The 23,460-nt window shown below is 48.2% G+C and overlaps 12 protein-coding genes across 12 annotated transcripts; 8 read left to right on the plus strand and 4 right to left on the minus strand.

The window, feature by feature from the left end:
• Positions 1-56: 56 nt before the first annotated feature.
• On the plus strand, positions 57-1,054 carry N7537_003512 (putative ribosomal small subunit assembly protein; the record flags this gene model as incomplete). The annotated part of the gene is made up of 2 exons (XM_056894570.1): positions 57-974; positions 1,046-1,054. 2 exons carry the CDS (start codon positions 57-59, stop codon positions 1,052-1,054), a joined length of 927 nt encoding a protein of 308 aa, XP_056754318.1.
• A 794-nt stretch (positions 1,055-1,848) lies between these two features.
• N7537_003513 (general transcription factor IIH subunit TFB6 family) lies at positions 1,849-2,831 on the plus strand (the record flags this gene model as incomplete). The annotated part of the gene is made up of 2 exons (XM_056894571.1): positions 1,849-2,242; positions 2,377-2,831. 2 exons carry the CDS (start codon positions 1,849-1,851, stop codon positions 2,829-2,831), a joined length of 849 nt encoding a protein of 282 aa, XP_056754319.1.
• Positions 2,832-5,564: 2,733 nt separating this feature from the next.
• Positions 5,565-5,801, plus strand: N7537_003514 (uncharacterized protein; the record flags this gene model as incomplete). Its single annotated transcript, XM_056894572.1, has 1 exon — positions 5,565-5,801. Exon 1 carries the CDS (start codon positions 5,574-5,576, stop codon positions 5,799-5,801), a length of 228 nt encoding a protein of 75 aa, XP_056754320.1. The 5' UTR covers positions 5,565-5,573.
• Positions 5,802-6,688: 887 nt separating this feature from the next.
• N7537_003515 (RNA-binding protein) lies at positions 6,689-8,311 on the plus strand (the record flags this gene model as incomplete). Its single annotated transcript, XM_056894573.1, has 3 exons — positions 6,689-6,981; positions 7,037-7,183; positions 7,247-8,311. The coding sequence occupies 3 exons, from the start codon at positions 6,689-6,691 to the stop codon at positions 8,031-8,033; spliced, it is 1,227 nt and encodes a 408-aa protein (XP_056754321.1). The 3' UTR covers positions 8,034-8,311.
• A 1,039-nt stretch (positions 8,312-9,350) lies between these two features.
• N7537_003516 (uncharacterized protein) lies at positions 9,351-11,134 on the plus strand (the record flags this gene model as incomplete). The annotated part of the gene is made up of 4 exons (XM_056894574.1): positions 9,351-9,691; positions 9,748-9,791; positions 9,912-9,923; positions 9,981-11,134. 4 exons carry the CDS (start codon positions 9,351-9,353, stop codon positions 11,132-11,134), a joined length of 1,551 nt encoding a protein of 516 aa, XP_056754322.1.
• Positions 11,135-12,992: 1,858 nt separating this feature from the next.
• Positions 12,993-13,478, minus strand: N7537_003517 (uncharacterized protein; the record flags this gene model as incomplete). Its single annotated transcript, XM_056894575.1, has 2 exons — positions 12,993-13,324; positions 13,385-13,478. 2 exons carry the CDS (start codon positions 13,476-13,478, stop codon positions 12,993-12,995), a joined length of 426 nt encoding a protein of 141 aa, XP_056754323.1.
• A 724-nt stretch (positions 13,479-14,202) lies between these two features.
• On the plus strand, positions 14,203-14,448 carry N7537_003518 (uncharacterized protein; the record flags this gene model as incomplete). Its single annotated transcript, XM_056894576.1, has 1 exon — positions 14,203-14,448. The coding sequence occupies one exon, from the start codon at positions 14,203-14,205 to the stop codon at positions 14,446-14,448; it is 246 nt and encodes an 81-aa protein (XP_056754324.1).
• Positions 14,449-15,752: 1,304 nt separating this feature from the next.
• Positions 15,753-18,314, minus strand: somA (putative cAMP-dependent protein kinase pathway protein (Som1); the record flags this gene model as incomplete). The annotated part of the gene is made up of 6 exons (XM_056894577.1): positions 15,753-15,923; positions 15,982-16,242; positions 16,296-17,156; positions 17,211-17,544; positions 17,623-17,771; positions 17,835-18,314. 6 exons carry the CDS (start codon positions 18,312-18,314, stop codon positions 15,753-15,755), a joined length of 2,256 nt encoding a protein of 751 aa, XP_056754325.1.
• Positions 18,315-18,566: 252 nt separating this feature from the next.
• N7537_003520 (uncharacterized protein) lies at positions 18,567-20,042 on the minus strand (the record flags this gene model as incomplete). Its single annotated transcript, XM_056894578.1, has 5 exons — positions 18,567-18,671; positions 18,971-19,155; positions 19,289-19,321; positions 19,376-19,595; positions 20,022-20,042. The coding sequence occupies 4 exons, from the start codon at positions 20,040-20,042 to the stop codon at positions 18,992-18,994; spliced, it is 438 nt and encodes a 145-aa protein (XP_056754326.1). The 3' UTR covers positions 18,567-18,671; positions 18,971-18,991.
• Positions 20,043-20,078: 36 nt separating this feature from the next.
• On the minus strand, positions 20,079-20,757 carry N7537_003521 (TRAPP complex core subunit BET3; the record flags this gene model as incomplete). Its single annotated transcript, XM_056894579.1, has 3 exons — positions 20,079-20,198; positions 20,272-20,463; positions 20,530-20,757. The coding sequence occupies 3 exons, from the start codon at positions 20,755-20,757 to the stop codon at positions 20,079-20,081; spliced, it is 540 nt and encodes a 179-aa protein (XP_056754327.1).
• A 510-nt stretch (positions 20,758-21,267) lies between these two features.
• On the plus strand, positions 21,268-22,979 carry N7537_003522 (WD40 repeat domain-containing protein; the record flags this gene model as incomplete). The annotated part of the gene is made up of 6 exons (XM_056894580.1): positions 21,268-21,406; positions 21,429-21,610; positions 21,682-21,727; positions 21,785-21,865; positions 21,931-22,686; positions 22,740-22,979. 6 exons carry the CDS (start codon positions 21,268-21,270, stop codon positions 22,790-22,792), a joined length of 1,257 nt encoding a protein of 418 aa, XP_056754328.1. The 3' UTR covers positions 22,793-22,979.
• Positions 22,980-23,161: 182 nt separating this feature from the next.
• On the plus strand, positions 23,162-23,353 carry N7537_003523 (uncharacterized protein; the record flags this gene model as incomplete). The annotated part of the gene is made up of 1 exon (XM_056894581.1): positions 23,162-23,353. One exon carries the CDS (start codon positions 23,162-23,164, stop codon positions 23,351-23,353), a length of 192 nt encoding a protein of 63 aa, XP_056754329.1.
• Positions 23,354-23,460: the final 107 nt, after the last annotated feature.

Raw genomic sequence — 23,460 nt, forward strand, 5'->3', positions numbered from 1 at the left:
CAGAAAAAGTTCAGCACAATCAACGCAACAATCTGGCAATCAAACCTCCATTCAAAATGAAGGTCGAATCCGTGCAGGTGGAAGGTTATACCACCCTACCCGTGCAGCTCCCAACAACCCCCCTCTTCCCCAAACCCGCAACACACTACCTCTACATCCGACCACACGAGCCCCGAATCCCAAACCCAGATTCCACCCGCTCCCTCTTCATCGTCAATGTCCCAATCGACACAACAGAAGCCCACCTCCGCCATCTCTTCGGCACGCAACTCGCCGCAGGCCGCGTAGAAAGAGTCCAATTTGAAGATGTGCAGACCAAAAAGCGCGTAGCAGCAACAACCACAGAAACAAACCTAACCCAATCCAAAAAGAAGCGCAAGCGCGTAACCGCCGACGATTTCGAACGTCACCTCGACGACATCACTCTCCCCTCAACCTGGGACCGCAAACTGCAAAAGAGCGGCGCCCACGCAGTCGTCATCTTCGCCGACAAGCCCAGCATGGAAACCAGTCTGAAAGCCGCCACCAAGGCCGCCAAGCGCGGTACCACCATCATCTGGGGTGACAGCCTGCCAACAGACCGTATCCCCGTCCTCGGACTAAACCGGTACGTCGCGCACGAGCGCATGCAGTACCCCGATCGCGGCACGTTGCTTCGGGCGGTGAATGAGTTCATGACTACGTTCACACAGGTATCTGAGGCGCGCAAGCGCGAGGATCACAAGCGTCTTGCTGTGCCGGATGAGGATGGATTCGTTACTGTTTCGCATGGACCGAAGTTGAATTCTGTGGCAAGGGAGGAGGAGATGAGGGAGCTTGTTGAGAAGCAGAAGAAGAAGGGCGAGGGACTTGAGGACTTTTATCGGTTCCAGTCTAGGGAGAAGAGGAAGGAGAGACAAAATGAGTTACTTAGGCGCTTTGATGAGGATAAGAAGAAGTTGGCGGAGATTAAGGCTCGGAAGGGGAAGATTCGAGTAGGTTTTTCTTATCTCTCTTTCTTGTTCGGTTGGTCTTGTGGGAGTGGTGATGCTGACTTTTTATACAGCCTGAGTGATCCAGTGCATGATAGCATGGCGTTCTGGGTGTCTTTTTTCGATGGCAGGATAAAAGGTTCGAGGTGGTGTCCTATGTACATGTGAGTATTTGCTTTTGCTTTTGTTTTTTTTTTGTTTTTTTATTATTATGGTCGCTCCGAGGATGAACACGCTGGGGCCATAGTAGCGAAACGCGCTTTACTCGCTGTTATGCCATGACTGCAAACACCAGCTTATCTATCTTCTCGCCTTCTGAACTGGAGCTTCTGTCTTGTTGGGATTTATTGTGCTTCTTAGTGTTGCATCTGCTAATTGTGGTTCAAAATAGGTTAGATACATACATACAAGTTATCTCAATATCAATAGTTTATGATCCAATTATATATATACATGTAGTTCCAATTGTCCGTAGTTGTCATAGCCAACCCAACCCGTAGATGCCTCCAATTCCGGATCCGCACAGACCAACGCTTGGCGTTACATCCCACCTCTGGAGAAACTGTACGTCTTACTATGGATGAGATTGATAGCTTTGCCAAAGTATAAAACAATTTGAAATCATCAGAGACCAAGGGCTACATTTAGCTGTATCATGTGATATTGCTCTCGGCTAAATCGCATTCTCCAAGCCCGGCCAGAGACCCAAGCTTCACACGATATATCCAGCAAGAACAGCCCTATCCCACTGGCATACCACACCTCTTTCGGTATTTTCTTTGCTCCTCTTTCTATAAAAACATCAACAAGAGTGAAAATCCTGATCATTGGACTCGACCCATTCTATTCATATCAAAAGACAGAGACAAAATCCAAGATGTCCCCCGCCTCAATCCAAAACGACCAAGAAACCGACTCCGACTCCGACGTCGAGTTCGAGGATGTCCCAATCTCCCACCCAGCCGGATCTAGAAATAGGGGAGACATAGAAATCCCAATAATCATCCGCTCAACCCCGCAACCACAATGGACCCCAACTTTATCACTCCCTCGACAGCGAAGCCAACCCATCCCCTCGGGCTCCGAAGAAGAAACCCAGCTCCGAGGCCAAATCAGCACAGGTATAGAGAGAGTCACGTACCGAAAAATGAAATCTGACATGGGCATGGACGCACCGGATACACCCGCTTCGGAACGCAAATACGATAGCTACCAAGACCTTGCTGCGGATGTTGAGAATCTTATTGATACGCTTTGGGCGTCGGCCACACGTGAGTTTCATATTTTATACATCCGAGCTATAGAAGAGGATTATATTGTTTTACAATGTATTCCTTTCTTTACTATCTTTTCTTCCCCTCCTTTTTCTTATGAATATATCTTTCATTCTAACTAATCCATCCAGCGGCAATCCAAACCGAAGCCCTCATAACCCTGGCAGGCCTGACCCAAACCTCCCTTCCAGCCTTCCCCTTCGATGCCCCACCAACCCTAAACATCTTTCACAAGCTCGACTCCGTCTTCGCAGCACTGTGTACAAGCACGCACCCACTCACTGGCGCCGTTCTGCCTGGCGCACAGCCGGGCCAGTCTCTCGTGACGGAGACGCAGAAAGTGCGAATTCGGAGTTTGGCGGAGAGGACTAGATATCAAGTTTTTTCTTGTTTGACAAAGTCGAATGAGAGAGGTAATGCTGCTAATGGTTATGGGGGTGGGGATGACGAAGACGAGAATAGTGGCGATGAGGTCGATGACCCGTGGATGTTGGAGGCTACGCGGGTATATGAGAAGAGTCTTATGTTACTTGCGGAGCAGGATCCTGAGGTGGAGGCCGGGATGGATGAGTTTAACTGTTTGTAATTGATATATATATATATATATATATGTAAATATTCTACGCTCTTGCGTCTATGTTGTATGTGTTTTGCTTATACGTCTCCAGAGTATACAGACTAAACAAGATCTTGAGGGATGGATGGGTTTAACTGATTATGGTATATACTCTATCCTGTTGCCTGATCGATGTGTTTTGCCCATGCGGCTCCAAATAATAAATAGATGGTGAAGAGTATATTTTTAGAACAGATCTCTTGCGATTACGTCGGTGTACATCCCATATACACAAGACGCTCTGGCCACACACAAAATAGTGACATAGTTCTGGAGAAAGCAAGTCCCACTTCAATTTGCACACTGTAGATACTTAGTAAATAGTACTGATATTACTTATGGATCCAGATATCTATTCTGGAAACTTCTAGCCCATAAAAGAAAAGAAAAAACCTCGACCAAAAAATAAAAAACAAGAGTCAGTGGGGTCCAGGGGAAAAATTGGTCGGATATTATTCACTCAACATACAAATGCCGACTCTGGAATAGGTAATCAAAGTAATGGAGTATACAGTAAGTGTTCCCGTACCTCGAATTCAGGTATCAGTCACAGACAAGGCTGGCACTCTCTTTGGTCAGACTGGAGTGAACTAAGTGGATGTGAGCCCTGAAAGTGGGGGCTATCGGGGCCAGCTAGTGGCCTGGGGCTGCGCAGCTCGGGAAATGCAATGACCAGTAGTATGTCCGAGGGGCTATAGTTTAGATGTACGATATGCTTTGTCGTACACTTGATTATGCTTTGACTTGTTTTTTTTTCCTTCTTGCTATGTGAAATTGAATACGGTTACTGTGTTATAATAGAGGGGATATATATGCTTTGGATGATATTTCCGATGGTGGGAACAATTTGCTTTGTTTCCATGGTTCGTGTATTTGGTATAATTGGACTAGAATATGTCTAGGTGAGTTGGAACTATTATAAGTTAGATCCTACTAAAACCGAGCTATAGATATAGTGGGATGATTTATGTATGTTGTAGTCTCTCATTGTTTAGGGCTATGTATACCTTATTAACTCTAAAGCACTCTGTACACCGTCCAAGGCTCGCAGTCTGCGGTGTCTTACCATGCAAGGGTTGGATTAGCTTATTTCCATACAACATAGAGGGTTAGATCTGAAACCTAACAACCGTTATAAATATCATCCCTTGCACGCAACCCCTTCCATATAAAATAAAAGAATACAATGTATGGACATAGGAACCATGCCACTAGACCATGTTTACTGGGTACAGTAATTCAATCTTAAAAGAAAACGCGTCGCGTACCGCGTAAAGTGAAATCAGCCAAGCAGCTTGTTTGAATGGAATGAAAATCTCTGCTGGTAAAGTAGTAATTCCAATACGAGCGGCCCCCATTGCCCGGCCAATAAGAACGGAACTCCGCATCAGAGGTCTCCCATGGTTCTGATGGAGCCTTTTTAAATTTTTTTTTCTTTCTCTTTCTCTTTGATGTCTTTCTGGTATTCTTTCATGACCGGACGTGCGCGGCTGACGTATTCCAAGAATACGAAGGGAGGGGTGACCGGCTTAAGAAGTCCTTGCGTGTACAGCAGTTTAAAGGACATGGATTAGAGAACCTTGCTTCGAGAAGATTGGGGGAGCTCTGCTTGACCTTCAGCTCAAGGCTGCAGCTAGACGGGTATCTGGGGTGACCTTGCTGTATTGTTGAAATAGAATTACCGTATGGGGGGGCTGTTGGCTCCATGATTCTGTGGCGTCTGTTCTCCAAGGTTTGCAACGTTGCCTTTCTTGCTTATGATATTATACCCGTGGACCTATGTAGACATAATATATCCAGGGATAATATGTACTACATATGCTCCGTATCTAATGCATTCATGGATAGCCCTGGTTTCACATATAGTATGAGATATCTGATCCATTGATTCCGAATATGTACCCAACAGATACCTGATCCTGCTCCGCCTCCGTACTCTTACTCAGCATATGACGATGATGACCTCGGGAAAGGCCCACACAGACCTGATCGGTTGACAAGTCACATTGCGAGGACGGCGAAAGGTCCTTGCAGATTTCATGCATTGGGGCTTCCTGCCCCTTGTTCGTCTGTCTTTCACCGAAATTTGATCGGATTTTGTTTAGAACTATTTCTTTCCCCCCCACCACCTCCTTCTCTTTCACTTTCTACGTGCTTGCTGTGTGTTTGAGCATACGGACAAGCGGAAGAGCGGACTCTAAAAAAAGACTAGGGCCGATCACGGCAAAAGAACTTCAGATGCAGCCCTCGGGTCAGAGGTATGATGTATAATCTTCAATTCTATCGGGCTTCCCGGGATCCTGGAACGATGAAGAATCTAGCAAGCCCCCACATGACTGATATCATGCAGCATTGACAGGAATCTGGGGACGGGCTTAAATAGTTATGTATAAGTATTTATGTAGGCGGTTTATATGTTGTAGGCGTCTGTTCTCCGTACCTGCCTTAAATCAAAGAAAGGAAAAGAGTTCTGATCGGCAGAGGCAAGGCACTCTGCAACTACCGGTTAAAAGTGTACTAGTTGATAGATATTATACTATTGATACTGATAAAACGTACAAGTAGTTTTATAACTTACTCTACCTGCTACTATTAGATACAATATAGTATGCTATAGGCTACCTAGGTAGGTGAGGTAATGACTACATACTTCAAATCTGGAACGGAACATACCATACCTTGTAATACACATACCATACACAGACTCACGTAATGCGTTTTCCCACTTCCCCTCTCTCTTCATCTCGCGAGATTTCCAATTCTTCGTTTTCTTCTTTTCCCCTCCTACCTTCCCCTCCCTTTTCTTATTGTTCGAAGATCTCGGTTTCAATTTTCTGTTTAGTTTATCGGGAGTTCTGCTTTTCCTCCCTTGTTGCCGATTACTCTTTTTTTGCCTCGCGCATTTCCAGTGTTTTCCCAGGTTTTCCTCAAATCATCTAGGTAAGTTGGTCTTTTTTTGTCGCATATCGCCTGTTTCATCGTTTCAATAAACTATGCCCTCTCCCCATACATATTACCTGGCGCGGCGCAGCGCAAGTTAGCCCTAGATCGCAAGCTTCTTTGCAGGGTTCTCCACGATTTTAGTATGGTGATTCGCCTACGCTTCCAACGCCTTCGCCTTGACCAGCGCTTTCGGGACAGACGATTATCTACCGGTCGCACACACTCCAACCTCAAAATCATCGTCAATACGAGGAATCGGTCAGGTCTGGATGCCTGAATTGCCTGAAAATTGTGCTGGATTGAGAGGGCGGACGGTCGCATTCGGACATTGAACCGTAACGACGGAAACGGTCGACGCATGATGGTCGCCTAGCAATCCAAGTGGAAACAAGTCTATTTTCGTCTCGCGCGTCCAATTTTCGCTCTTGGATTGTTCGTCTTCGGCCAATCCACCCTCCAATCCTAGCTACCATCTCATTAAGATGAGATGCTACCCGAAGCACTGGTCTTGGCGATTTCCGGCACCTCTTTTTTGAGGCTCGGAATCATATATGCGCCTGAAGAACCCGCAAAATGCTGACTACCCACTTTTTTTTTTCTCTCCGTGTCGTTTCATTCACTTGCTTTGACTGAGTGCCTTTGTCTGCTTTTCACTTCTCGCTTCCATTTCTTTGCCTGCGCATGTGCAGATCTGATCTAATTTCAATCGACATCGATATAATCTAACATTTATATCTTTTACCAGCCTTTCACGCCCGTCTCTTTGCTTGGCTTCGTTACGACTTGATCTCACGCCGGTCTTTCTTTAACGACTCCACGAAGTTCTAGTCGCTCAGCCATCTTATATTCTTACGTCGACTTTCCGGACTTTGATTCTTGCAACCATGTCTTACAACGGCTACGAAAACTTCCCTCAGCAGGACCCCGCCGCCGCCGGTGCCCCGGCTCCCGTTGATACCACTATGACCGGCCAGGCCGACCCCTCCGCCGCTCAGTTCCAGGGACCCCCTCCTGGTGACGCCAACTCCGCTCCCGTCCCCCAGCAGGGTGCCGATGGCAAGACCACCCTCTGGATGGGTGAGCTCGAGCCCTGGATCGACGAGAACTTCATCCGCAACCTCTGGTTCCAGATGGGCGAGCAGGTCAACGTCAAGATGATCCGTGACAAGTTCTCTGGGTAAGACACCGTAATTATCGTCTGAAATTTCCAAGATTGTTTCTAATGTGGGTAGTAGGAGCAATGCTGGATACTGCTTCGTCGATTTCGCTTCCCCTGCTGCCGCTGCCAAGGCCCTTTCTCTGAACGGTACCCCGATGCCCAACACCAACCGGGTCTTCAAGCTCAACTGGGCTACCGGTGGTGGCCTTGCCGATCGCAGGTAAGCGAGAATCTCGTTCGTTTCGTTTCCTCCCGTCTCTAAACTGACCCCCTCTTGTTCCAGCCGTGATGACCGTGGCCCCGAGTACTCCATCTTCGTTGGTGACCTCGGCCCGGAGGTGAACGAATACGTCCTCGTCTCCCTCTTCCAGAGCCGCTTCCCCTCTTGCAAGTCTGCTAAGATCATGACCGACCCCATCAGCGGCATGTCCCGCGGCTACGGCTTCGTTCGCTTCTCCGACGAGAACGACCAGCAGCGTGCTCTCACCGAGATGCAGGGTGTCTACTGTGGCAACCGCCCCATGCGTATCTCCACCGCTACTCCCAAGAACAAGGGTCCCGGTGTTGGTGGCAACGGTGGTGCTGCCATGGGTATGCCCGGTCCCGCTGGCATGTACCCTCCCATGGGTGGTCCTCCTATGCCTTTCTACGGTGCTCCCCAGCCCATGAACCAGTTCACGGACCCCAACAACACCACTGTTTTCGTCGGTGGTCTGTCCGGCTACGTCACCGAGGATGAGCTCCGCTCCTTCTTCCAGGGCTTCGGAGAAATCACCTACGTCAAGATTCCCCCCGGAAAGGGCTGTGGTTTCGTCCAATTCGTGCAGCGTCACGCCGCCGAGATGGCCATCAACCAGATGCAGGGCTACCCCATCGGTAACTCCCGCGTCCGCCTGAGCTGGGGCCGCTCCCAGAACAACTCCGGCCCCGCCGGCAGCCCCTACCGCCCTGCTCCCCCGCCGCCTCCCATGTACCCCTCCATGGGCATGCCCCCGGCCCACCAGTATGGCGGGTTTGCCCCCATGAAGGTGAGCGATCACCCTGGCAGCCCGATCCCGGATCAAATGTGAAGCAGGCGGTCGGCTGACACACTCTTCCAGTAAGCGTTTCCCTTTGATTGAAAGCACCAGCAGGAGTTATTTGTGTCATTCCAATGATGATTCTATTGTGTAACAAATTCGTTCCCTGGTTTCTTGGCCAAGGCTATAGCTCTTGATGAGCATTTGTCTCCTGTGCTACGCATTTCCTTTTTACGTGAGCGCTATTACCTTAGCAAGATCTGAGCTTTATCCCCTTTTTGATCTGTCTTGTTCTTATGTATCTTTCCTTTGATTTCCCTTTTTTCCCCCCACACTCCTCCTTTGCCACCTTTTCGTATTTTATTATTTTTTTCGCTATCTTATTTTCGATGTCTCTGCCCTTATGCTAACGGGGTTTCCCGCCACTGGGTCTTTGTCTGCGTGTAATGGAAGTCCGAATTGTCATGCGCTTCTTTTTCCCTTATACTCCTTGGGCAGGCATTCTGCGAAAAGTTCCATTTCCCCCACCGTTACCACCTTATTTCCTTTGTTCCTTTTTTTTCTTTTTTTTTTCTCTTTTCTTCAAGCAGCTAAATTGAATTATGTTCGCTTTGAGAATCTTTGCGCCGTGCCTTTTTTTTACCCCTGTTTCTTCCTTGTTAAGACTGATTGCCGGCTTGTACAACACGCTTTCTTTCGTGCGCCTCAGCGTTTGTCGATTCTAAATTCCTTTGATCGTATGCAATAATGTCCTGTATGCTTGTTTGGTGTTTGCCCTGCACTATCGAGCTCTCCATTTTCCTGGTATTGTATTGTCGGCCCTTTGCTTTTGGATCTACCTATATAAACATTGCCCCTATGGCTGGTCCAATAGGTGGAGGCTTCAATGGACTCAAGCATATCTGGTTGCTCAGGCAGATGGTCTCTGGTGATTGTATTGATGTATTGCTGTCTGTTGTCTCCTGTTCTATCTGATGTTTTGAGGGTCTACTGGGTTAGGGCTAAGGTTTCACATGAACTGATCCTGAGACAATTATTACGGGCCATTGTAAACTTCCTATTTCCTAGAAATTGGAATGTATCTAGTTCCGGCCCTTCATCTCTTTAATTCCTGGAGTGCTTATATGGCTACAGTCCTTAGGGCTAGTGTTCACTGCATGAGTATAAGTGAATTTTCAAATTGCATAAATTGTCCATAGACGTCTACTTCTTATCGATAGCCTATCGATAGGCTTGGATATTACTTTGGGCAACAACGACCCTGTTGCTGTATATACCGCTCACACGGCTTCCATTTTGTATATACCCAGCTTCGACCACCTTCGACATGAGCAGTCCATCCTTCATCCTTTTATTATCCATGACACCATGCGCTACAGAAACTGGGATGTCCTTCTTTTCCCTGAAGGCTCGAAGGTTCCTATCCAAGAGTTCAAGACACAATGCTTTGTGACCAAGGATAAAGACTCGCCCTATCTACACAGTACGGCCTTCCTTGGCTCTCATGCGCACCATCCCGAGCAAGGCGCTTTTAACCAGCTACCGGTCCTCACAACATTCATCCCAAGTCTATCCAAAGACAGTCCATTCCAAGCCTCAGTTCATAGTTGGGAGAAGCCACGTCCCAGTGTCCAGATCGAGTCCAACATGGAACCAGAGGACGTTTTACTCTTCGAGGTTCGGATCTTCATTGATGGGGTTTTTGCTGCGTGAGTATTCTACGATATATGCACTTTGATGATGGGATTAGGCTGATTCCTTCCAGGGGCAGTATCTATGGACAGAGAACTACTTGGCCACAGATTATGGGTAAGTTGCGCGCGCGTTTACATCGTCGCTTACATCGTCGGAACGCAGTTCCAAGGTTCTAGAAATTTCCTCTGTCTTGTTTTTTTATTTATTGAATAGCTACTGACATTTATTTGGCAGATCTGAGCTCTAGTATGCGATTCCTTTCCTCTCCCTTTTTTTGATTTCAAGTTCTCACAGTTGAAGCAGATCTTGACCGAGATGGAAACCAAGACACCCTTCGATTCCCTCAATTTCATTCTGAGATACTTCAGCAGAAACATTGGGATGCTGGGGATTCTCAAGGTAGAATCAAGGTTGTCATTGCAGAAGGTTTCTCTCGCCCCAATCGCTCGCCCCCATTCGAACGATACAAGCATGTCATTGCTTTTTCTTTCCAGCATGCGCCACTAGATGTGCTGGAATTCTCCGATATTGCTTGGCCCAATCCCAACATGTGGCTTGCTATGCCGAACGCATCCCGGTATGGATCGGCAGCGAGATATGGTACCTCCAAGGTAGTTGGCGATGGCGCCCATGGGCATTCACCAAGCAAACCTGGCAGACCCGAACATCGAATTATAATCACGGCAAACACGAGTAGCCAGTCCAGCAGCAATGCAGCTACTTACAGCGGCAGTACTTCATCGACTTACAATGCTTGGACTCCTAACCGTGGCTTTCCAATTCCTTCCACGCAGTGGAATGGTTATCCCCAAGAACCTCGATGGGACCCGCAGGATGCATACATTGTGGAACCTGCCATGGAAGCCTTTGTTGATGATAGAGCATGGCGGCAGCGTGGTGCTCGATCCTCCCGTGAGGATATCCCAATGCCAGATTATGCTTCTACGGGATCAACCAGCAGCCGGGCTATTTCATCTAGCATGACTGGGATGAGCTACGAACACAGCAAACAACCCAGTATCAATTCATGCCTTGACGATGAGCAATACAATGAACTGATCCAAGCTCTGACTCCAACGAAAGCGCCTCCAGCAGGTACTCGTGCACCCTCTAATACTCCTTCCACTGCTGCTACTACAATGTCTGCCTCAAAGACTTCAGCTGCAGCTGAAGCTCGATCTGCAAACTACAAGACTCGAAGCCGCCGTGCATCCGCACTCAGAGAGATTTCACAACCAAGCACCCGTGATGTTTCGGGTTCGAGCGAGCCCAAGAACTTGATATCATCCAAACTTGGGACGAGTCCAAGTGAGAAAGTCAGGAGCAAAAAAGAGACCCAGAAAGAAGCCACTCAGGAGACCCCAAAAGCGCAGTCTAACGGTAAGGAGACTGCAAAGGAAAGCTGCAATTCTAAGGATGTCGAAAATGCACAGGACGAGAATGAGTCGGTTTTGTAGGATCGAACTGGCTGTGGTGATGCTTTTCGACTTATACTTACCTACCTCATTCATTTGTTTTAGTTTAGACTTAACATGAAGCCGACATGTATCTTTTATGCGAGCTTCAATCAATACACCTTTTACTCCGTGGAGCCGACAAATATACTGTTGTATATGGACTTCAATCGACAAACATACATTATGTGACCTTCGATTAATTCCTACTACATCAAATTAACAATAAATGTACAAACTCTTATTCTAGTTGCAAATGATACGTCTTTTACCAATCAAAATTGATAGGTATACGTTCCATATGAAGTTCGACTTCTACGTATTTTGCTATAGAAGTTGAGAAGTGTACTTTTGTATACTGACCCCAATCGATACTCTTGCAGTGTCTTGAAGCTAGCAAACGTGTTATGCGAACGTTCATCAACACTTTTTACTACATGAAGCTCATAGGTAAATGTATGACTCCGTTCTAAGCAATTGATACGCCTTATACTAACTAAATTTAACAGAAATACCGTTCTAGATGAAATGCAATCCATGTATCTGTGAAGTCGACAATGCTACATCTTTGTCCGAACTTCAATCAATACCTTCTACGCGTGGAGTCGATAGGTATACTGTTCTATGCGAACTTCAATCAATGCGTGTTCTACTGCATGATATTGCGAATGATCTTTATCACTCTTTCACTATGTGAAGTGCTACTCCATGCATGCAATGCCACATCATCGGTACCGCATGGAATCGCCCTGCTTCCACTCCACTCGAGTTCAACATAGTCGACCACACTGACCCTGGGGTCTTTGGAGACATAGCAATATAGCATTGCATTGCATCAAGCATATCCTGAGCTCCAAGAATGAAACCAGCCTGGTCAAATTCGATTTCTCAGGGGAATGCCCGACCCTCGGTAACTTTCGATAGATGATATGGATTGGTAGCTTGCCTTTCGTGGATGATTCGAGGCTGCACACTGTTGGTTTAGATGCTCGGTGGATTTCGTGGTATAAAAGACAGTAGTAAATAATCGGATTGAGATATCCCAGTCTATTGGACTAATGGAAAGGATCTCTCGTGATATGTAGTTGGCTACATCACACTGTACACTGTTTTCATGGCCTTATATTCTACATTTTGTGCCAACATCAGTAATTAACAGACTTCCAAAGGGACATTGTATCCAGAAATCTTCTAAATAGCGTGTTACGACTGCTTCCCAGGTCACTACAAGAGCAAAATGACCCCTTGAGTAGCATTGCAAGACACTTATACTAACCATGCTCGAAGTATCTCTCTGATATTAGTAAACTCCAGGATATTCGAACTCGTTTTCTGTAGTTGTGGATCTGGCAATTGTATATTCAAGGTATACATATCTTTACCGCCAGATTATAACGTTGACGGCAAGTTTTATTAAAGTTTTGTTCAAATATTGGACTCGTATTCAAGTATTACTTAGTTTGGATATACGGGGATATCTTAGACCAGTTCAGGATCAAACCCTCTACAAGGATACATATTGTTACAAAAGGAAATCAAATGAAAAGAATGATTGATTCAGATACTATCTAATGTCAGGGCGCTGTCCCTGGCGAAAGGTTCAAGTGGTAGCAGAGACAAGACAAACAAGTAGACCGAGGTCAAACTTGCAGAGTGTAAGTATCCGTCTCAACAGCGAGATTCGAAGTGCAATGAATCAAGCTGTTGGAAATGCCCTCAGAGTTTTCTTCGGACAACCAGAGTGCTGTCTCTGGTGAAAAAGTCCCAAAAATTTGGAGTTTGATGGCGTCTGTGGCCACCCAAGGATTCAGAGAATCCATGCATGTAAGCCCTCGGAAATGTATTCCTCGGGACCCATAAGTTATCCTCCACCTCCCATCGCGTAGGATGTAAGCCCATACCCTCGGTGGGTGACTGTCCTATGTACCGTATCCTCCCCCTGTCTGCCATCGGAGTCCTCCCCCTCTGGGACGAGGCCACGCCGGGTCTCAGATAGCCCATCCTTCACCTCCCCAAAGACGTGATACGCTTGCGCGCAATCAGACGTCAAGAATGCCCTCAGATTCCTCTTCACGGGGCAACCCCACTCCTCTGGGTCGAGGCCACACGGGGTCTCAGATAGCCCATCACTCAGCTCCCCCGGGACGATACCGCAATGGGTCTCAGAGCCCGGGCTTCCAGAGACGTGATACGCTTGCGCGCAGTCAGACGTCAAAGAATGCCCTCAGAATCCTCTTCACGGGGCAAGCTCACATTTCCGTTGAAAGACTGTGTCGAAAGCTGTTTCTAGCCGGAGGTCAGAGTATTGGTTGACTGGTGTACCTGTGAAAGGACAAATGTCAGCCATGCGTTGTCTCGTGAGTACACGGGGCCTTATCAATGATCCTTTGGGTGACATAAGAAGACTCATCACCCTGTTGGAGCATTCAAGCATCAGCCTTGGAACGTGTGATCAGTGGCAGCCTTCAGAATAGGAATCCCACAGCGAACTGTGGCCTCGAAGGGTTGTCTCGAAACCTGCTCCAAACCAACGGTCGAAAGACTGAGACGATGGTACCTAATCAACCAAAAATGTCAGCTAGATTTCGTCTCATGTGCAGAAAGAACGTACCGTAAATATCCCAGATGCACTGCAAATATACTGTTGTCCCACACAGGTCATGTGTCCGTATAAGACGGCAGATCATGCAAGCATCAGCATAGTACAACATGATCAGGAAAAACAGCGGGGAAGACTGACAGGAAAAGAGAAAACAGGTATAGCTAGCAGAGAAGAATGGAATAAATGCAAAGGGGAAGAAACAGAGAGTGTGCTTCACAGGATGGATGAAGGAGAGATGGTAGACGATGGAGGGGAGAGGGGAGAGGAAAGATGGAGGGGAGAGGAAAGATGGAGGGGAGAGGAAAGATGGAGGGGAGAGGAAAGATGGAGGGGAGAGGAAAGATGGAGGGGAGAGGAAAGATGGAGGGGAGAGGAAAGATGGAGGGGAGAGGAAAGATGGAGGGGAGAGGAAAGATGGAGGGGAGAGGAAAGATGGAGGGGAGAGGAAAGATGGAGGGGGAGAGGAAAGATGGAGGGGAGAGGAAAGATGGAGGGGAGAGGAAAGATGGAGGGGAGAGGAAAGATGGAGGGGAGAGGAAAGATGGAGGGGAGAGGAAAGATGGAGGGGAGAGGAAAGATGGAGGGGAGAGGAAAGATGGAGGGGAGAGGAAAGATGGAGGGGAGAGGAAAGATGGAGGGGAGAGGAAAGATGGAGGGGAGAGGAAAGATGGAGGGGAGAGGAGATGGGGGAGAGGATGGGAGAGAGGAAGTATGAAGAGGGAAGAGAAAGAGAAGGAGAAGAGAGGAAATGGGGGGACTTTATATGTGAGGCCCCTTCCCAATTAGGAAAAGTAACATTATGGACTTCCGATTCCCAATGTAGGGACACAGTATCAAGATGACATACGTGTAAGACTTGGAGACTTACTGAGTAGACAGTCCACAAAGAACTTCAGATCTGCATTAAGATCAGGCTACTAAATTGACTTGCTTGTACTATCTCTATCATGCAGGCTGTGTGTCTACGTACAACTCCTAATACTGGAGACTGGAGGGAATTGGACGGAAAAAAACTATCCAGATATGAATTCGGATCCATATTTTGAGACCAAAAAAAATAACATGAAACGCATAACCATAACGACATCGAAACTCCTAGAATCTGCTAGCAGGGGAATATCCAAATCCAATATCAATCCGGTCACATCCCATCAACACACCAACACCAACAGCGACAACAAGTAGAGTCGAGGAATTCCTGGTTCTTTTAAGTTGGTTCCTTTTTGTACCAGTCCCATTTCCCTTCGGGTCCCTCCTGTGCCCGGTTTCAGGGATGACACGGGCTGGAACGGGGTGAAGGGGTATCTGGGTCTGGTCCGAGAGTACAGGCAAGGTGGAGAGAGAAGAAAAGGAGAAGAGAAGAAAACCACAGGATATATAGCCTGGGTGATAAAAGCAGAGAGATGGAAGAGCCCACTACCAGTGATGCTGGTAATCAAAGGCAAAAAGAAAAGAAAAAACGGCCGGCATTTGTTGGAAGATTGTTCGAGATGAATCAAAAGAGAGAAGAGGTGACAAAAAAAATATAAAGGAAATCGTGGGAAATGAAAGGAAGAAAGTGCACTGGATCAGCCGTAGGGAATTGGACTTCATACTGAGAGGTATCAACGTTGCCCGTACAGACAAGGCAAAGCAAGGAATTAAGTAACCACATCCACAAGTAATAGTAGTAATAATAGAAAGAAAGGAAGAGAAGCCAAGAAAACTCGTAGGTCACAGTGCACTAATCTCGAATACAGAAGAGCCCCGGTCAATCCAAGCAGTCCCTGGTATCAGTCGGTGGATGCTGGCTTCATAGGACGAGCAAGGGGAGGCACAGGAGAGGATGCGATGAACAAGATACAACAACGCCAATCTCACAACAGCACATGCGCAGAACACACATATCCAGATAATTGGGAGACAAGAAAACAGAATATATCGAGTATCCGCGAAAACGCACTAGAGCAATGATCAAATGTACAAACAAGGGTATATCGGAGGTGAAGCACCTGAAGGACCGTCAAGACTTTTACACGTTCACAGGCCATCACCAGCACCTGTCTCAACACCATCGGCCGAATAGGATATGCTGGGGTCGAACCCAAATCCAGTGGCGTCGGCATCCGTGTTGAGGAATGTGTCAAAGTCGAAGTTCTCCAGAATGTCTGGATTTTCCAGTGCGCTGAAGTCAAGGTTGAATGCAGAAGCCTTTGATAAGAGTCAGTAAATGCACAATTGTGGCAGGCGAGATGGTGGAAGAACATACATCAGGAATGCTGAGGTCAGTGAAGGATTGCTGTTGGTCAGGGGGCTGCTGCACCATAGTCTGAGGAGCAGGTGCCGAGGTAGGCTGTGCCGGTTGAGCTGGCCCATTCGCTCCATTCGCTCCATTCTTAGCATTGAAAGAGTTAGGATGCTGGGGGGTGACGGGGGTCGATGGGGTCGGTGGCTCTGCGGCTTCCGTGGATGGAGTCGCGCCTGCGGCCGCACTGGCAGCAGCAGCAGCAGCTTGCTTCTTGTTGGGTCGCTTGAATTCAAGTTAGCGGATACAAAGATTACATCATTTGAGAGTATACAAACCTTGCGGGTGTCCTTAGCTTCCTTCTTGCCCTTGGGTGGAGCCTTAGTAGCCTGCTGGGGCGTCGGTGGCGCGTTCCCAGCCGTCTGCGGTGACGCCGGCTGGCCACGACCAGCGTTAGGACCCGTGACGGGTGGCGCCGAGGGCGGAGGCATCGCGCTTCGTTCCTGCGGGGTTCCAGCCTGGGGCTGGTTCGCAGGCGAATGCTGCGGAGGCATCTGCGGTTGTCCTGGCTGCCATTGTCCACTAGGCATACGCTGGCCGGCATTGGCCGGAATCGGCTGACCCATTTGGGCTCCAGTGAAGGCAGGGTTAGAACTAGGAGGTCGCATATTCGGTCCAGGGAAGAACTGAGCTGCCATCTCTGGGGGCATAGGACCACCGTTGAGGTTCATGGATCCGGGGGATCCACGCTGAGACATGTCGCCAGCGCTTGGCGACCCGGGAAGTCCAGTCGGAGGCATCTTAGGTGTGCCTCGTTTCATTTGGTCGCTAGGATTGGGAGACGCGCCCGCCCTGCTGCCCGGGGAAGTGCCTGGCGGCAAACCTCCCTGTCCGGGCATCTGGGGCTGGCCGTCAGCGCGGGCCATGCTATCTTGCTCTTGACGAGCCATCATCAAACGCCGCTTATTCTGCTGTTCAAGCAGCATAAGCTGCATCTGATAATCTTGAAGAGCATGGTTACCATGCTGACTGCCAGGTGTCTGTAAACCACCGGGTCGGACCTGGGCGAGTTGACCGTTTGCACCGTAGTACTCAGGGCCAGCGGCCATGGGATACATTCCCTGGCCATCCGGCATCGGCACCAGATCCGCCTGATTCGCCATAACACCGGGGTTCATCATGCCACCATTCGGGATACCCTGGGAATTCGATGCTGAGCGAGAGTGATGAAGGGCCAAGTTTTGAGCATATACCTGCATAGATTTCTGTTGCGCAGCTTGTCCCTGGAACTGCTGGAATTGCGCCGGGGTCATTCCCCTCTGCATTCCATTCTGCATCATTATAGCCTGCGGGTTGGGCTGTCCAGGCATTCCTTGTACTTGTCCACGGCCATTCGGTGCCAGTTGCTGTCCGTTGACGGCGCCTTCAAGACGTGGGCGTTTCGACGGTGAGGGGGCGTTGTCGGCAGAGGCTGGTGACTGTGGTCGATGTCCTCCCATCTCCATGTCCGGATCCCGTTGCATTTGCTGCATCATTTGCAACTGCTGGGTCTTCTGGTACTGCGCCATCTGTTGTTGTTGTTGCGAGCTAGAAAGGATCTCATCAGCACGTCCACCCCCAACTTAACACTCCGCATGGGGAAGAAGATATTCAGATAGAGCATACAGTCCAGTGGTGTTGTTCTGCAGCACTGTTTTCTGCAGGTTAGGAGGTACCATGCCATTCTGTCTCCGGAGCTGGTTCATTTGGCCGGGCATCATGGGCTGTTGCCTCATAAATTGATTGTGTTGCTGTTCTCGCAGACGCATGAAGTTCTAGAAGAATAATCAGGATTAGTCCATCTTCCAAACCCTCAATGAAGACGATCGTTCACACACCTGGTTGTGCTGTAGGTATTGCCTAATGTCAGTGCTATTTCCCTTCTTGCGTTGAGCCCAGAAGAACTCCCAGAAAAGGCTGAACCAATCAAGGAGGAATGAGGAGGGGCTCTCGTTGGGAATATTTGGGCGAGGGAGATCATCTGGGATCTTAATCTTGTCACCATCCTTCCCATCGGTCATCATGGCATCAGGGTCCATGCCATTGACATCGCCATCACGCCGATTTCCGGGACTTGTCTTGGGATTGTTGTCGGTGTTTAGTTTGATGTTTTCATCTTGCAAGAGAGCGCGGGCGCAGTCATGGTACCCACGCTTCAAAAAGTAATCATAGATATAGGTGTTGAGGTTGTTGATCATGATTTCGGGGTTGTTCATAGTGCCGTCGTTACGAGAAGCCGTGGATCCGTTGTTGATCATAGGAACCCCACCTACAGGGCCCCCAGCCCCGGGGTTCATCCCGACATTCATTTGGTTCATGGTGGCGAACGGTGGGACTGCAGCCACCCTTGCCTGTTGTATCGTGAGATTTTCAAATCGGATGTAAGAAGCTTCCGACGCGCGACCTCCGTTTCAGGCTATCAAGCCTAACGCGGGGTGATAGAAGCGACGCGTGGGAATTGATGCGGAGGCAAAGCGGTCAGCGCTATCGAAGAAATATCGAATATTCGCAAGCTGAGCAACGCGTGTGCGAAAGATGAAACGGGTATATTATCGCAAAATATAAGGGAGCTCAGGATCACCGGTGGCGTCTTCTTCCGAAGAAACCACGCGACGGGGTAGAAACGAGAGGATGGAGGCTCGGAGGCGCAGACGAAGTGTGTTCGGTGTCTCTGACTGGAGAAATTGATGAGCGCTTGCCAGAGGATTAAACGCTTCAAATGACCAAGTGCAGGAGCAAGTGCGCAGTCTATATGGGGGTGGGCGATGACGGAGGTACAAGGGAGGCGGAAAAAGCGCACAAGTGAGGTGGTTGGTATGGGGGGCGGCGCCAGACACCCGATCGGGCAGAATCGCGGACAGGAGAGCACCAAGCCCGTGTACAAAAGAAAAAGAAGACCCAAGGACAAGAAATGGAAAAAAAAAGAACAGATTAAGAATAGAAAAGGGGAGTCTGTAAGAGATGTGGATCTCACAGTGGGAAGAGGAGGACGGATTCAGTGAGAGAGAGCCGGGGGGGACGTACATTGACAGGCGCTGCGCTCTGCGGGAGAATCGCTTGTTCGGAGCGGATCAACTTGGCCGGAGGTCGGGGCTGGGGATGGCGCTGTCAAGCGTATTTCTGGGAATGCACCGATCTGATAACCATTGAATTTGCGACCTGCAACAAAATAGAAACAGTCGTGAGCGAATTATCGAAAAAGAAATAAGATATATATGTGGGAATATGGTGGTTTGAACAGATATAGAAAAAAGAAAGGGAAGCAGGAAGGAAAGTCAGGGTGATATGATACCTGATGGGCCCTGCGATGGATCCCAGCGGGAGTCTAAAAAGTAAGGGTAAGCCACTATTTCTCGACCACCACGAAGGTTGAATATACCGAAGATGGAGCGATCTAGGAAATTGAACAAATTGAGAGAAGAATCAATTGCTGTGGAAAAGTCCTGCCTAGGTAGAGGTTGAGAAAAGATGGAAAGGAGGGAAATTCGATCTGTAAAGAGTTGAGGGGTGGCGGAGATAGTGGTACAGAACCGGTATCGTGTTTCGTTTGTGACATACAATACTTGACAAATACACGGACTTGGATGTCCCTTTGACCGCTATTTAGGTGCCCACAGGAAATTATATATATTATATTTACTAGACCGAACTGCACGTTTACTCTACAATACATGTTTGGTCATGACCATACCGATCAAGCTCCTGAACGGCAGATTCGCCGAGGATCTGCACGTATAAAAAGGAAAAAAAGGGAGATCATGAGATTTGGATGGACTGATCGCAACCTAACCATGCCCTTATTCCCAGGTCCTTTTTCTTTCTTTCTCTAGATTTGATTCTAAAATGAATTCTTATAATGTATCAACCTATGCCAGTGGTAAATCGCGTGGTTTAGTGCAGGATATATCATAAACCCTAATTCGCGAAAAGACAGGTGTACAAATAGAGTGATTATCGGAAGCAATAATGACGAGTAAGGGCAAAAAGAACCCCATCCCCCTAAAATAAAAATAAAAATGACCAACGAGGAAACCCAGAACGCCCATTCTTCAAGTAGTGTAAATGCACATCTCACAAGGTTATTACTCTTCCTCCGGTGGCATCTCATCCTCAATGTATCGTACGAGGGAGACCCGCATCTCCGTGGTATCATCTCCGCGCAGCACATCACTGACAAAGTGCGCCTCGATCTGCATTTGAACCTAAAATCCGGGTCAGTGATCGGGCCAAAAACAAGGGAACCCACTCCAATTGACCGGGGTGCTAGTAACTTACCATCTCCAGGGACCCCCGGAGGACGCCACACAAAATATTGGAGAACCATAGCTCGTCCTGAGCCCGCCCATCATCGGGAAGCTCCACAAAGTCCGCCAAGGGGTTGTCTTCAAAGATAAGGGAGAACTGGGTGTTATCACTCGTCCAGTTTGTGACTGTAGGTGTGACGTTAAGGAAGATCTTAAAGCCAACCTAATCGGATTGTCAGCCATCATAGCTTTATTATCTCCATTCTCCATGTCCTGGAGTGGCTCCCACCTTCGCGATCATATCAGCTGTCTCCCGGAAATTGGCGCATCGGCCGACACCTGACTTGGCCAGGAAGTCTTCGATGAGTCGCATTCCGATATTGTATCCCATCTTGTCCAACTGTTTGTTGACATCCTGGTAGTTGCTATCGTAGTCTTGGCATAATTGTGCGACAATTGTTCCGTAGGTTAATGTGACCAGCTCCGCGTTGACCTTATCGACTCTTGTTCTGCGCATGTGAAGAAAGCCGATTAGTTCGAGTTCGAGGACGGAGATAAAGCGAAGTCAATTGGTCATCGCTTCTGAGGTCCCAGTATTCGGGCACTGGGGCTTACTGACTTCCATACTCTGTTCAAATGTCATTGATTAGTAGAAGGTCCACTGAATAAGACATCCGACCTTGGGAGTTCAACTTACTCTTCTCCTATTCTTGAGGTTTTCGTGGACGACATCTTTGGGGTTATGCTCTGGTAGCTCTGGTGGTTGGTAAAAGAGGAAAAATAAGTAAAATCCAGACAAACACAGGTAAATGTGACTGTCAACTGTTGATCAGGGTGATTGTGGGGAGTCCGTGATTGTTGGAGTTGCTGATTGTACACAGTCGTCCTACAGTCGACGAGACTGACCATTTTAGTCTTTTATTTTATTGGTTGTTTTGATTCGCCGCCTTTTTCTCCGCCTTTTGATTGATCCTCATTGTACTTGGTGAGTGGGGTAAATGACCAGGTTATTTTCTGCCAGGCAAAAATGACCCCAACACGATCAAGTTTCGATGGTCGCTTTCGTCCGCCGGACAAAGCTCGCTCACCGCCGAGCCCAGGTGGGATTATCGTTCTTCCCGCAGCTTCTCGCCCTGAACTTTTGCTCTCCACTACTTTCGCCCTAAGTCGCGATTGGTCACCAATCAGTTCTTTTACCTCTCCAAATTCAAACCGAGGTGCTTGCTGTGACAATGTCTGGTGAAAAGCGCCCTGCTCCAGAGGGCTTTGGCACCTCGCACCAGCTCGTGGTCAAGCGGAACAAGGCCGCCGAAAACGCAGGAACCGAGCTTGTGAAGGGCTCCTCCCAAAATGGAGCTCTCATTCAATCTGTATGCGCCGAGTTTATCCTCAGAGCTCAAGGGTCTTTCACGGAATATAACCAGCTAACTCGAGTCTACAGGTTCCTCGCACAAGTGGGTTGGATGCTCCTATCATGGAACTGACTGGTAAGATATTGTCGCCAATTTGTCGCCATACACGCGCTAATAGAAGGAACCTATTAGGCCACTCTGGTGAAGTCTTCGCAGTTCGATTCGACCCTACCGCGCAACATATCGCATCTGGATCCATGGATCGTTCCATCTGTATGCCTCATCTTTATCCGGGAATGCGGCCGCCGAATATGTTACTGATCAAGATTCTTGAATAGTACTGTGGAATACATACGGACAATGCGAAAACTACGGTCAATTGACAGGTCACCGGGGAGCTGTGTTGGATCTTCAGTGGTCACGCGATTCGCGGGCACTGTTCTCGGCATCCGCAGATATGACCCTCGGAAGCTGGGATGTCGAGACCGGGGAACGAGTACGTCGTCACGTAGGCCATGAGGAGATCATCAACTGTCTCGACATCAGCAAACGAGGACAGGAGCTTCTAGTCAGTGGTAGTGATGATGGGTCCATCGGTATCTGGGATCCTCGCCAGAAGGACGCTCTGGATTACCTCCAGACCGAACTCCCCATTACCGCGGTGGCATTGTCCGAAGCGGGTAATGAGATCTACAGTGGAGGTATTGATAATACAATCCACGCCTGGGACATTCGGAAGAAGGCCATAGTCTACTCGATGGCCGGACACACAGATACCATCACATCGCTACAAATCTCGCCAGACTCACAGACTTTGCTATCGAACTCTCATGACTCTACTGTTCGCACATGGGACATTCGTCCCTTCGCCCCTACCAACCGTCAAGTGAAGACCTACGATGGCGCTCCTGTCGGACTGGAGAAGAACCTCATCCGTGCCAGCTGGGATCCGAAGGGCGAGAAGATTGCTGCAGGCAGTGGCGATCGAAGTGTGGTTGTTTGGGAGGCCAAGACCGGTAAATTGCTGTATAAACTTCCCGGTCATAAGGGCACTGTCAATGACGTGCGCTTCTCCCCCAACGATGAACCGATCAGTGAGTATATCCCCTGTTTGCAAGCAAGCCCACAGTTTCTAACATGGTCACAGTCGTTTCTTGTTCCTCCGATCGGAACCTGGTACTTGGAGAGCTGGGCAAATAAGCATATATGATAGGTATTAATGTTTTAATGAAGATCAGCGGGCGTCAAATTCATTTTTTCAAAATGCCATGTGCATCCGTTCCCGATCTGGACACGGCTTGTGCTATCAAGTCAGAGAGCATCTTTCAGCTTCCAGAGGTGACTTGTCCGGCTATGCATCCGGATCTATGAATTGTACAATAAGAACTAAATTTCAAAGCAATTCTGCTCTTGGATATATTTCAGGTTATCTACAACAGTCTTATGCAGCTTTTGTATTAGGTTGACCTTGGAACACTTTAGGAGTTGGACAATCTAAATATCCGGCTAGTTCGAGATCTGCTCTTCCACTCTCAATTGACCTTTATCTATTCCGTCGCACCCAATATCATGGCTCAGCCTCACGATCTCATCCCAATGCAAGATGATATCAAACCCAATATTCTCTGCAGCGAGCCCACCGAAAATACTACCTTTTCACACCTCACCCCCGAACACTACATCAGAGCCAGCAAAAACGGTCCACTCGCCTCAATGCCTACCGGATGGTCTCGTTTCCAGTCGCGGTCTCCAGTAAGATAACCATGTTCATGCTATTTCAATCTTCGGAAGAAAGATACTATATATTGCAAGTTTCAGGCACTTTCCAGTCTTCTAACGTCTTTTCTACTTTCTCAAACTATGAGACT

The sequence above is a fragment of the Penicillium hordei genome, assembly GCF_028827395.1.
Source record: "Penicillium hordei strain IBT 12815 chromosome Unknown utg000002l_segment0_segment0, whole genome shotgun sequence".
In the NCBI taxonomy this organism is placed as follows: domain Eukaryota; kingdom Fungi; phylum Ascomycota; class Eurotiomycetes; order Eurotiales; family Aspergillaceae; genus Penicillium; species Penicillium hordei.